General features: G+C 43.5%; 3 protein-coding genes across 4 annotated transcripts; all 3 read right to left on the bottom strand.

Annotated features, from left to right (window-relative positions):
- Nucleotides 1-1,607: 1,607 nt before the first annotated feature.
- LOC139204421 (nodal homolog) lies at nt 1,608-3,345 on the bottom strand. The gene is made up of 3 exons (XM_070834444.1): nt 3,060-3,345; nt 1,858-2,675; nt 1,608-1,760 (listed from the first exon to the last, which is right to left on the bottom strand). Exons 1-3 carry the CDS (start codon nt 3,343-3,345, stop codon nt 1,608-1,610), a joined length of 1,257 nt encoding a protein of 418 aa, XP_070690545.1.
- Nucleotides 3,346-3,842: 497 nt separating this feature from the next.
- On the bottom strand, nt 3,843-7,086 carry dguok (deoxyguanosine kinase). Its single transcript, XM_070833905.1, has 7 exons — nt 6,691-7,086; nt 6,487-6,596; nt 5,840-6,039; nt 5,420-5,567; nt 5,093-5,208; nt 4,542-4,641; nt 3,843-4,359 (listed from the first exon to the last, which is right to left on the bottom strand). Exons 1-7 carry the CDS (start codon nt 6,980-6,982, stop codon nt 4,333-4,335), a joined length of 993 nt encoding a protein of 330 aa, XP_070690006.1. The 5' UTR covers nt 6,983-7,086; the 3' UTR covers nt 3,843-4,332.
- Nucleotides 7,087-8,430: 1,344 nt separating this feature from the next.
- tcn2 (transcobalamin II) lies at nt 8,431-12,398 on the bottom strand. Of its 2 annotated transcripts, none has more exons than XM_070834046.1 (10): nt 12,313-12,398; nt 11,932-12,002; nt 11,302-11,491; nt 10,998-11,167; nt 10,339-10,491; nt 9,693-9,865; nt 9,418-9,592; nt 9,163-9,343; nt 8,956-9,074; nt 8,431-8,845 (listed from the first exon to the last, which is right to left on the bottom strand). In XM_070834046.1, the coding sequence occupies exons 2-10, from the start codon at nt 11,987-11,989 to the stop codon at nt 8,784-8,786; spliced, it is 1,281 nt and encodes a 426-aa protein (XP_070690147.1). In that variant the 5' UTR covers nt 11,990-12,002; nt 12,313-12,398; the 3' UTR covers nt 8,431-8,783. The 2 variants fall into 2 exon arrangements, with proteins under 2 accessions (XP_070690147.1, XP_070690148.1); XM_070834047.1 differs by having other exon boundaries at nt 11,932-11,999.
- Between the last annotated feature and the right edge of the window lie 244 nt (nt 12,399-12,642).

Below are 12,642 nucleotides of genomic sequence, written 5' to 3'. Positions count from 1 at the left end.
TTCATTTTTAATTATTCCCAATTACTCCTTATGAGTGAAATTGCCTCAGGACCACAGACAGGTTCAAACAGGATGGAGCAGACATGACATTAAGCTCCTGCCACTGTGTGTTGTGTTTCTTATATTAAAAAGTGTCAAGGTTCCACATCAGCTTCGTTATTACAAAAGCACTGACAATTCATAGGCATAAGCAATGGACTGGGTATTTCACTATTGTTTTAATAATAATAATGATAATAGCTTTATTTATGTAGCACTTTTCTTAACACCGTTACAAAGTGCTTTGCAAAATAAAGTAAAATCAGACAAGACAGTTAAAATTAGGATCTAGCCAAAGGACAAAAGCACATAGGAAGTAAAAAAAAACAAGTAAAAGAATAAAAATAAGTGTTTTCATGAGAATTTAAAAAGACATAATCTCTGGCAAGACAATTGTAAAAAAAAAAAAAAGGCCTCAGTCTGGACTTGTCTTGGGCGGAGGTGTGGATTAAACAGTTTCAGCTGAGCAGTTCCAGTCCACCCTGTCCGTCCTCCACAGTAGCTTCAGCATCCAGACGGTGACTCTCTCCAGTCCCTCACATTGCTCTCTGTTTGTTTGGGGTCTAAATCTCCCCGTGTCACCTCTGCTTCCTGACCCCCCCCCCCAAAGTAAACAAATACTACTGCTTTTCTCTCCCGCATTGCTACATCCTTCAGTATACTTTCTGTGTAGTTCCTCCCAGCCTGCCCGTTTGATCACAATCAACAAAAGACGCCTGGCCAGAAGGCACACTAATGACCTCTGGTGATGAGTGCGCTATAATAGGCCCAGTGATGTGGATTGGAGGCAAGGAAGGCAAATACACTAAGACATTAGCTGGTCACAAGTCACAGAGGACAAGTGGGATTAAGATGTAGATGAGTATCTACGAGCAGGTTGAGCCTCTGAGAAGAGCTTTTTGTTAGGTCACTGTAGGAGACTCTGTATGACAGGTTTGTGTGTGTTTCATTCTGTATAATAGCCACTGCTGAGAGATTCAGTGAGAATAACTACTAATGAAATCCAGATGAAACTTAAAACTTCATGTAGTTATGGATTGAAGCAAATAATGGCTGAAGACCTTATTGTGAGATTTAAGTTGAAATGAAAATACCACTAAATGTATTGCTCTGAAATATTTTTTTGAAAACCATCGATGTGAATTTATGTGATTCGAGTTAAAAAATGTTATAACCAGAGCATGGTTCATACTTTAAATACCAAAGATTCAAAAACAATCACAATCATGTCAAAATAAAATGTTTTAATATAATGTTTCATATTTTATGTACAAAATATACATTATAAAGTATAAATAGATAAAACATAACATTTGCGTAATAGAGCGTCTCCTTACTAAAGATATATACTATTGTGTACCACCCAGTATGGATGAAATATACTCATTCAAACTTAACAGTCATATCCTGTCATGTGTTGTGAAAGCCCATGACTTGGAATTTTCAATTCAAAATTTGAACATTTAATGTTTACATGAAGACAGTAAAGAGACAGTTGAAGTGAAGTTCAGGATTATGCTCCGTCAGCAGCTCGTGTGACTGCACTGAACGCAGTGATGGGCTGGCCTTCAGTGACAGCCACACTCTTCAACGATCATGTCCTCGTGATGCCGCAGGGCCAAATCGTCGCTCTCGTAGTACAGCATGGAGAGCGGGCTGAGGCGCGTTGGCACGCAGGACGGACAGGACACTCTTTCTGAATGGTGATGTCGCAAGAGGCTCTGAAAAAGTATATGCACAATTCACATGAATGAACCAGGAACTAGACATGGGACTGGCATTCTGCAGAGTTAAATAGGACTGAAAATTACGCCTTACCTGCATGTATGCATGGTTGGTAGGATGGAAGGACTCGTCCAGTGGTGTCGGACACTCTCCCTCACAGCGATATGCATTAAAGCGCTTGGGGTGGACAATCCACTCATCCCAGCCAATGTGGTCAAAGTCCACCCACATGTCCACCCTCCGGCACAGCGGTGCCTGGGCCGGCTCTGCCGCTGGGGCAGCAGTGGGTGAGGCTCCGTCAGTCACCCTCATCCTCTCCATTCTGTTTCTTTTGTGGCGCCGGCTTTGACTGTCTCTGCTGACTCCATGGTCCCTGGTCACATACTTGGAGTTCTGCACGGTATGAATGAGACTGTACGCTGTGTGGCCTTCCTGGGGCGGTTTCTGTTTGGAGAAGATGACCATCATGACCCGGTTCGTGGTTGGATGGTGTATTTTTCTTTGCCTCAATCCCAAATTCTCAAAGGGGGACTTTCCTGTCATCTCCCCTTCATCCCCAGCACCACTCCCATGGTCCAGGTCAGGTTCTCCTGACGCCTCTTGGCTCGACACTGAATCTCCCTGGTACAGCCAGTATTTTAACAAAGCGGTCACATTAAAAACCTTCCATGAAGACTTTGTGCTGCTGGGTGATGTGACAAAGCTCCCCAGGAAAAGGTGCTCATCGTGGCACAATGTGCTGTCCTGCTCACAGCTCTGCTTTCTGGAGTGATACAAATCCACAGTGGCACGCTTACTGCCAGAGAGAGCTGGTACTCTGATCCGAAGTTCTGCCAGCTGGACGAGCTCACCAGTAGAGATGGACGACATGTCAAACGTGACTGTCCATCTCTCACCCACTTGATGGCAACCTAAAAATGAGACAAAACATGTACTTGAGAACTCAGATTCACAGACAGCATTCAGCAGTCTAAGTGATTCTGGGAAAACCAGATCGCTGGACAAATGTCAAAACACTGGAGTGGGAGGGTGAACAGGACAGGATGTGTATTGAACCCCCCTGTGCAAGGCCGTCTGAGGGCTAATATACACACCCTCTCACATAAAACAGAGAAAGCCTTTAAAGTCGAATAAACATTTTGACACTTGCTGGGTTGTAAAAAAGGAGGGTCTGATAACACAGATAATGCAGCAACAAAAGAGCTGCTGGAGGACAGAGGACACTGAAGTGAAACTGACATCCAGTGATGCAGGTAAGCAATGTAAAAACCTTAATAATGTAACTGTTTACTCACCTTTGGCCATCAAATTTAGGACAGAGTCAGAGCTGTGCGCTGACGGGTTGTCACCCTCTGTAGTAACAGTGTCGACACCTTCTGAGGGCGAGGAATCGGCAGTCCTAAAGGAGCGGTATAGCTGCATCATGTGCAGAGGGTATCTGCTGCGGTAATTCATCGAGAGATTTCTGAACGCTAAGCCGGTCCCGAGGCCTGTGTGATATCTGTGCCTCTGAGTGGCGAAAACAACTCCAAAAGAGCAGACGAGGAGCGTGCAGAGAAGTGTCAGGACTCTTGCTTCCATTTTAGCAGAAACGGAGTAAAAACCCTAACAATAAGGAGAGAGAGAGGCGAGGACAGTCTTCCTTCCTCCAGCTGGTCTCAGGCAGAAATGATGCTATGTGCAGATGGAGCTCCGACCAGGCCCCCTTTATAGTGGACAGCTGCCCTTTGATGACCCCTGACCACTCCAGGCATCTGAACAGCCCCTCTGATCATCAGAGCACATCAGAGGGGCAGAAAAAAGAAAACATTTAGCCAAGGTCATTGTCCTGCCAAACTGCCAGGCCTTTTACAGTCATACAGGAGCCGCATCCTTTTGGTATGTAAAAATCTATTAACAAATGACACTTTAAGTGCTGTACAGCCAATAACAGCTCTCTGTTTAGTGACAGTGGCAGAAAATACAGAAAGTAAGAATAAAAAAAAAAGGTAAGATAATAAAATGGACGATGAAATTGAAATTGTATTTATTAACAAACAAACAAATACAATACTTGTCTTATTTGTTTGATCCAGACAGTCAGGAATGTATAAAACATTAAAGCACACAAAAACTGTATGATATTCAGTAAACGGTGTTTCCAAATGGTCACAGTAGTGATCGGTGACAAGTTTAGTTTATCATAGTTTACACAGTTTCATAACATCACTTAATCTGTGTTTCAATGACTTGAATGTGTAAAATATAAATAGTTTTTTTCAAGTGAAATAAGTACAAGAAGTAACTTTAACTACTCAGTAAATCTCCAAACAAATAAATAGAAACAAACAACAAAAAGCTGAACAATCTAAAAGTCTCTTCAGAGGAAACATTTGGATACAGACAAAACTCATTGTGTTTTTAATGTAGTATGGTCCTCATCAGAAAGACAAAACCTTTCATATTGTATTTCTTTCACGCTATCGGAGGCTCTTGTGTAGTTGGATGTCAGTTAAACACACCAGGCTGACTGAAGTGTGACTGGTCTCATCTGGTCAACACTGCTGATGGCAGCTGACGACCGTCTTCTCATAAAGCATTGAAGAAGTTCTTCACCTGCGCAAGAAAAAGGTGCCGTAGGGTCACGATGGATCATAAACATGAAGCACATTCAACATGAGATGAGAAAATCAAAGTGTGTCACTGTGAAGAGGAGAAGCAAACATTTAGGATGGGGCCCTCGTGTGGTTAACCCCAGCACAGCAGCTTTTATGTCAAAGTGCAATGACCAAACATACCTTTGTTATAAATTCCTCCCGCACCTCTGGGTCACTCTGAAACTCCACACTGGCATCGAGTTGTAACACAGGTATCTGTTTCAACTTCTCAAAATGTATTCTGGAAAGAGAGACATGAGCTGCGTTACACTCTGCACCAAATAGACAGTCTGAAGTCCCCAGACCACACACTGCTGTTCACAGCCAAGCAACAAACAGCCGCGGGGAAAGGCATGTAAAATAGTAAGTGTCACGCAGGAGTCTGAGTGGAGCATCCTCTGATCAACACATGTGCCACTGCTGGTGCTCCTCATTTCACTTTTTGGATTTATGTCTTCATTTACAGATCATAACAGCTAAATGCCATTTCCCTGCATTTATTTACACCGTAGACATAAAGCCTGCATTCAGTGTAGCCACCTGATTATCAAGTGTCATTAAAATGGTCTGTGAGCTTGGTGTGCACTTCATAACAACTCAGAGCTGTGCCTTTACGCAACAGATGTCATGTATTCCTTTTACATTTCAGCAGAAATATTCCAAACATAAATGTTAGAAGAGGAGAAACTCACTCAGTGCTTTTCTCTACAAGCCACCTCTCATGTTGAACGTGCAGCTTGTCCAGATAGTCAAATTTCACTCCCTTTTCTTCTGGCCGTCCCCGACGCTCCAGACGCGCCATACATTTCTGAGACATAAGAAAAGTACATGTTTGTGTCTTTTTATAATGAAATAAAGTAAATCTCATCGAGGTAGTAATGTTACAGTAAAAACAATGCAAATATAAACTACTACGACGAGCAAAAATGATATGCTGCAAACATGATTTTTCCCTCTTAGCTATTGTTTGATGAACTGTATCTTTTAAGTGCGTAACGTGAAATCTCTGCTGTTCATACCTTTGGTGGGGCAGTGAGGTAGATGATGCCCTCCAGCTCCACCTGGTGCCCAAACTGCTCCACCAGGAGCGAGTGCCAGTCCTGGTAGACTGCCCACTCTGTGGAGTTGATACAACCCAGCTCAAACATATTCAGGGCAAAGATGTATCTGACAGGACAGAGAGACAAGTTTCATTTTACAGAGGATGCATTTGCTTAACTGGTCAAATAAAACACTTCGTACTGATTATATACTGAGCATGACTCAGATTATTAACAATAATAGCAATATAGTGATGTGTGAGATTATGAATAGTGGAGTATATCTACAGCGGTCTTGATCAACACCTTTTTACCCATAAAACCCCCCTAAACTGGAGTTCCCCTGACATGATTTCACTTCTACATTCCTGCCCTGGCCGGACTGACTGACTGGCTCACCTGTCGCTGTAGACTGAGCGCTCGTACACCTGGACAGGTGTTCCCTCTGAGCTGAGCAGGCGAGCTGGAGGAGGCTGCAGCTGTGTTCTCAGCCGGCTCATACAGGAGTATGTCTGAAACGTGTATGACCAGCGCTGAGGGTCCTGGTACATCATGTGCAGAAGGTTGCTGACTGTCGTCTGGGGGGACGCGTCTGTCCCCTGTCGAAGACACCAGATAGATAGATAGATAGATAGATAGATAGATAGATAGATAGATAGATAGATAGAACAGTGTTACGGCCCTAGAGCCTTGGTCGTCCTCTTGCTTTTCTGTTGCAGGTCCCTGGCTGGGCGGAGCATGCAATCACCTAACCTGGCACACCTGGCCAGTGTACCAGGTTATATAGGCTGGCCTGTGGAACCAGAGCCCTCTCTCTTCACATCCAGCCACCCAACCTCTTCGTTGTCATAATAAAATGCTCTTTATTTACAGTAAAGCCTCTCTTGCACCTCTTCCTTTGTTGTGGCCTAGGAGCCAGCCATGACAAACAGTGTTATGGCTGTTGGCAGAAAAGATTTTCTGTATCTGTCCTTGTGACAGATGGTCAGCTTGGCCTCCTCTGACTTTGGGTAGGCAAAGGTACAGGGCTGAGGAAATGTGCTCACCTGAGACGTCCCACTCTCAATGTTCTGCCACTTGCTGACTGGTTCTGCCATCACCTCCCAGTCTGGACAGGCTGACTGCAACAGTCTTGTAAAGGTTGACTTCCCAACAGCTGAGATTTGAGAGGACGTGATCACATACTACCAGCACTCACAGACTGCCACGAAAAACGTCATCTCATTTCAAAATACTGTAAATATACTTACCAATGTTGCCCTCAATAGAAACTCTCTTCACTCGAGCTGGTCTATCCTCTGGTGAAGCTGAACTTGACAAGCACCTCGAAGAAGCAGCACTGAGCCTCACTGACTTATTAGCCATCGTACTGAGGTTAGTTGTCTGTTGTGTGGCTGTGTTTCCAGCCCGCAGGACGCTGTAAAGTCTAATCCAGTGTGGAGGAGCCGCGTTACATCCAAATCTGACGACAGGCATCAAACCTGTTTGTTGTTTGAATGTAGAAACACGGCTGAGCAGAGCGCATCGACACAGGACGGACATTATCACAGGATTACCACATTTACCTGCCTGTCACTTGGTGCTTGCTAATGTTGGTGAGTTCACACCACCGCTAAGTTTACCTCATGGTGGCTAACTCCTCTCCACGAAGTAGCTAGCATGAGCTTCCGTCATGAATTAGCGATTTATGGCTAAATGTGCAACTATTCCTACATTTATGAACGTCGATACATTGGCTGAATTGCCTCTGTGCCGCTCATACTTTCAGGTTTGGCATATTTTGCGGCAGGTAAGTAAATTTACTACAGCAAGCTCATGGTAACTTGTGCCCAAAATGCTACAAACATAAGCGACAAGAACACTTCCGGTACACGCGTTCTGTGCTTTCACAATAAAAGCTTTTTTTTTTTTTTTAAAAAGCAAGCGCAAACTCGATCCCATCACCGTGATATCATAGTATTATGAATGCCAGACTTCATAACGTCCTTAGCAAGCACAATGAGCAAAAAACTAACTTGGACATAATCGATAATATTAACACCTTACATACCCTAATTGATCAAATCCTTCTGTTCACGACAAGTGATGTTAGTTGATGTTTGTGCGTCTGTCAGACAGACAGACAGTTCTGTACAGGCTGACCTTGGCCGTAGCACAAGGGCCCCAAGTCCTGAGGCCCCCTGAGGTCAGCAGGATGCCACCTGTCATATTTGACATATGTTAAATATGACAGGTGACATCCTGCTGTATATGCTATATATACAGCAGGATGTCAAATATGATTTGGCAGCTCTACTCCCTGATCATACATGAGCAGGAGAACACAGAGAGCATAACCTGCAGCACCTCCTTCCTGCTGACAGCTCGCTGTCGTGGCCGTGGAGTGGAAAGTGGTCTGACAGCTCTGTGGACACAACTCTGTGCCTCAGTGCACCAGGACTAAACAAAGGGGGCGCCACCTCGTGGTGCTCTTTGGTATTGTAGCACCACCACAGTTACTTTACTGTGTTACGTCACAATCAGACACCGACAGACAGACACAGACACAAAAAACAGACAGACAGACAGACACAGACACAAAAAACAGACAGACAGACAGACACAGACACAAAAAACAAACAGACAGACAGACACAGACACAAAAAACAAACAGACAGACACAGACAAACAGACACAGACAGACAGACACAAAAAACAAACAGACAGACACAGACAAACAGACACAGACAGACAGACACAAAAAACAAACAGACAAACAGACACAGACAGACAGACACAGACACAAAAAAACAAACAGACAGACACAGACAGACAGACAGACACGGACAGACACCAATCATTCCTATTCAGACAAACCCTCTGGGTCTCCACGTGACCTCTCTGTCCCTGCTTGGCCCGTGTGTGTTCCCATCGATGATTACACAGTTGTGTAATCAGATATGTCACAAAAATACAAATCTACAGAAAAGCTTCATTTAAAAACTTTTTTAATTTGTTTTAAAAAAAACACACACACACAATCACAACTTGTAAAACATTTGAATAAACATTTAACATTCATTTATCAATTCATCATGAAAAAGTTTTACAATTTACATACTAACGACTAAAGTTGGAATATCCACAGCAAAGTCTGTTCATTTAGTTCTAAATTGCACTTTTATTAAATATTCAGACCTACTTTAAATGAGACTGTGAGACCACCGCAACCATTTATTCAGAAATGATGGCAACTGGCAATTATGTGTAATCACTGGTTAAAACAACAAAGGATAGAAAACACTCAAGATTGAAACTTTGATCCTCATATCAGTCACTGTGACATCAGCAGTGACCGTCTCTCTCAGTAGGTTGTGTTTTTGATGGTGATCTTTTGAGCCGCCTCGATCTTGAAATCACCGACGCCTGGGGGAGCAAATAAGCATTTCATTTTCTTATTTAAGTCAAATGAAAGCAGCAGATAAAAAAAAAATAAAGAGTGAGTAACACTGTAGTTTCTGCGTGTGTGTCCTCACCCTGACTGAGGGCGGTGCCGTCGGAGGAGAGGTGCCAGTATCTGCGGTCGCTCTGTCTGGCCTGCTCTCCATTCACCACACTTAGGAAAGGTCCCCACAGGCTGGACTCCTTCTCAAACCTGCCGACCAGCGTTACTAAATGTAGGTATTCTTACGGGACTTTAAAAAAAGGCAATAAAAGGCTGCTGGTGCATTATGTGAACTCACGTGAAGCCAACATTTTTCCCCTTAAGAAGTTCAAGGGCCTCCAACAGAGAGCTGCCCTTTGGCGCATCCACAGAGTAAACAGCTGTTGCCCCGCTGGACGTCACCACTTCTACTGTCACGGCCATTTTGGTCTCGCTCGGCAAGACCACCACAGGATCTGCGGGCTCCAGCACCAGAGTGTCTGCGGGGGAAGGCACGCCATGACAATACAGACACAACCTGAAACCACCCAAGGAGAAATACTGCTGCACATACCATCCTCATTGAGGCAGTCCTTGCTTTTAACTGTCAGATAGGATTTCTGGTGGAGAGCTGGCAGGACCTGAGAAATGGCCATGGGGTTGTCGTATGCGTTTCTTTTGGCGTCCGTCCTCATGGCCACCATCGACTCAGTATACTCCGCGACTGGGCTGCCCATCGCCAACAAGGCCTTGGACACAACAAAAACGTACATTTAAGCTGCAAAGATTTTGTTTCATTTTTGTTTAAAGCAGCAAAACAGACGAGGGGAGGTTGAGGAAGATCCTTACTTGAACTGCAAGACCTGTGCTGAACTCATTGCCAAGATGGCCGTCAGTCCTACGAGAGGCCAAGAGCTTCTGCTTGATCTTGCTGAGGGCTGTGTCGAGCTCGGCAGCATTATGCACATGAGAGCCAGCTTCCTTGACACACTGGAGCGCCATCCCCGCCATGGCATAAGTATCTAGGGAGAAAGTGGGATAAAATGAGAGAGGAGAGTTTAACTTAACAGAACTGAGGCTAAGGGCTGGGTACATTTCTGTGAGATGACCCACTAATAAGAATAATCTCAGATAACTTTATGGACTCTTTATGTAATGCATCAAAACAGCACTGGTTTTGTCTTTCATACTTTCTCGCTCCACCATAGACAGTCTGCAGCATCTACATCTTTGTCCGCAGTATAGAGCTCAGTCGCAGCACAACTCCATGTTGCTGTCTCACAGCAAAACTCAGGGACTCTTTTGTATCTTTATGTCCATATTGCGTGTGTGAAACCTCAAAGAAATTACCCATCTTATATTTTGGGTACAGCTGATTATCCTAAAGCAGATCATTATACGTCTATAAAAGGTAAAAGAACTAAGATGCATCCTCTCCTGCGTATTTCCTGCACACCTTTTAATCATATCGTTCATGTAGGCAGGTTTCACTCACCGATACTCTCAGAGCCTCCGTGCTTGAAGTGCTCATGTTCTACTGCCTTGATGAGTTTGTTGCTGACATGGTTGTTGACCCTGATGCCGCTCACGCAAAGAGCGAGCACACCCAGAGAGTACTGGTAGTAGTTGGTCAAAGGGCGGTGGCTGACTGCGGAAACGAGAGGGAAAATACAAGAAAACAAACAGTATTAAAACATGACTTATGACGTTATGTTCAAGAACTGAAAAGGTGCTTTATTTTCCTCATTGTTGCTACAGTTGTATTTTAGTTTGGGAAGAATTGGTTAATAGTTGCATGTATGACTAACTATATATCTATGACTATCACTTCTTAAACAAAATGCTTACACGAACCTAAACACTTTAAACTTGCAGCTATAAAGTTTATGTAGAGCCATTATGGAAATACTATTTATTGACAACTTGTGCCCATAACAAATATGAAATGTTACATTTTTCATTCTTGTTGAGTTAATTTAGCCCAAAGTGTTCTTTATTTGTTGAGATTTTGCACGTGCACTTCCTTCGATTTCCCTTCTGAAGAACTATCAGCACTAAATAAACTTTGAACTCATTCTGTAGCACAATGTAAAACAGGATGTGAACAGTTTTTATGACAGCCGTTGGCCTCCAAAAGGTCAAGGGAAAACTTACAGGCAATGTGATCTTTCTCTTGTTCCATCTGCTTCTTCAGGTGCGTCAGCAGCGTCTCGCTCTTCTCACTGACGGTGAAGGTGATGGTGTTGAGGTCGTAGCAGGAGGACTTCAGAGCCAGAGTGTACAGTGCCAGGAGGCCAACCACAGACTGGCTGTTAGTGAGAGAGCTGAGAGAGACACAGGAGGCTGCGGATCAGGTGAGAACATCGAGGAAAAAGAGGAATGACTGATGCAGACTTAAAATAGCGTGAAAGTTGTGTCACAACGATAAGCATCACAGGAATGATACACCGTGAAATACCTTTGAATGTCATTGTGCAAATTATTTTTCAGTTTATTCAGGTGTTCGCTCTCCTTGGCCAGGTTGTGGTTATCGGAAAGCCGTAATGCCAAGTGGACGCTGGGGTTGGGGAGTCCGTCCTGCCCCTCCAGAGAGCGAAGGAGATTCTTATTGAGAGACAGGAGCAGCTCGCTGTTGGACCCCTCAGCATCTGGATTAAAATATCAAAAGACAAAAATCTTACTCGTAAATTTCATCACAGCAGACATAATGATACTTCAGTGACTCTCTCTTGCTGACATCAACATGAACTTTTGAAGCATTGCAAAACCAGAACTGCAGCATCAGCAGTCACAACACGAGGAAATTAAGACTGTGGAGACTTAATAATTTCAAGACTTTTTTTATTGCTGTGTTCAAGTTACCTCTGCTTGGTATTTTATCCTCATCGCTCAAAGCAACAACAAAAAAAAGTGCCATCATTCCCTTTGATTTCACAATAAGCAAGTAACCTGAAGGCCTTTCAAATTCACGAAGTAGGTTGCAAAATGAGTGAATGTCCAGACCAGTGAGTCATTGTATTTGTAAACCGGGTTTTCTCCAGATTTCAGTAAGGGTTTTATCTGAATTTATTTAGTTAAAAATACTTACCACATGGTTTTCCAGAGGCAAAAGCCAGTAGGCTTGTGATAATGACCAAAGAAAGCATTCTGGACAACCTGCTGGACAACACAAACAGTGGAAACAAATCAATATATTAACCTATAAAACGTTAAAGTAAAAACAGATATGCTGTCAGATAGGGAGCCCCAAAACTCTTCTTTGCATCACGTATTTGAGAAAGCCCAGCACACTAATGTCAAACACTGTATCTGAAATTAATTGGGAATTGCAGATTAATAACATATATAACAGAGTGCTCAGCCAAGTAAATGTTATGTTAAGTATTGTAAGGTTGTCATAGCAGTTTAGCTAGCGATCAGCGTTAGCTTCTAAGGTTTTTGAATTCAGCAGTAAACATTGTTGTCTTACCTCCTCAGAAAGTGGCTCCTGTGTGAAGAACAGAGCCGAATAACGACTCGGGCAGCAACAACAGCGTCCAGTATCCCACTGTCACATGACTCGTCATTTGAGACGACAAAGCGATGAAAAAAAAAAGCAAAAAGGTCCCTTTAAACGCTAGCTGTGGACCGGAGGGGGATCATCTTGTCAATCACATATACTCTTCGGTAATACGATCGTAGAAAACAAGAGGCAGGTGTCTATCTTTCTTTTTACCCATATCTTCCTCCAAGCACTTCCGGCACTGGAATTACATTTTTAACTGTAGATTGTGTTTAGACTAGCTGTGAAGTAGCTATA

This window comes from Pempheris klunzingeri, chromosome 7, assembly GCF_042242105.1.
Source record: "Pempheris klunzingeri isolate RE-2024b chromosome 7, fPemKlu1.hap1, whole genome shotgun sequence".
Lineage (NCBI taxonomy): Eukaryota > Metazoa > Chordata > Actinopteri > Acropomatiformes > Pempheridae > Pempheris > Pempheris klunzingeri.
Note: the sequence above shows the minus strand (reverse complement) of the source record. Positions and strands in the feature narration are given on the sequence as shown.

Bases quoted from the DNA above. Each gene is read 5' to 3' on its own strand.
- LOC139204421 (XM_070834444.1), bottom strand. From the start codon at position 3,345: ATGGAAGCAAGAGTCCTGACACTTCTCTGCACGCTCCTCGTCTGCTCT. The intron at 2,676-3,059 runs GTGAGTAAACAG...TCTCATTTTTAG, and splicing joins CCTAAATTTGATGGCCAAAG to GTTGCCATCAAGTGGGTGAG. The intron at 1,761-1,857 runs GTAAGGCGTAAT...ATACTTTTTCAG, and splicing joins CCAACCATGCATACATGCAG to AGCCTCTTGCGACATCACCA.
- dguok (XM_070833905.1), bottom strand. From the start codon at position 6,982: ATGTCCGTCCTGTGTCGATGCGCTCTGCTCAGCCGTGTTTCTACATTC. The intron at 6,040-6,486 runs GTGAGCACATTT...TGTCTTCGACAG, and splicing joins TTGAGAGTGGGACGTCTCAG to GGGACAGACGCGTCCCCCCA. The intron at 5,568-5,839 runs GTGAGCCAGTCA...CTGTCCTGTCAG, and splicing joins CGCTCAGTCTACAGCGACAG to ATACATCTTTGCCCTGAATA.
- tcn2 (XM_070834046.1), bottom strand. From the start codon at position 11,989: ATGCTTTCTTTGGTCATTATCACAAGCCTACTGGCTTTTGCCTCTGGA. The intron at 11,168-11,301 runs GTATTTCACGGT...TGTCTCTCTCAG, and splicing joins TTGCACAATGACATTCAAAG to CTCTCTCACTAACAGCCAGT. The intron at 8,846-8,955 runs GTGAGGACACAC...TTGCTCCCCCAG, and splicing joins CGGCACCGCCCTCAGTCAGG to GCGTCGGTGATTTCAAGATC.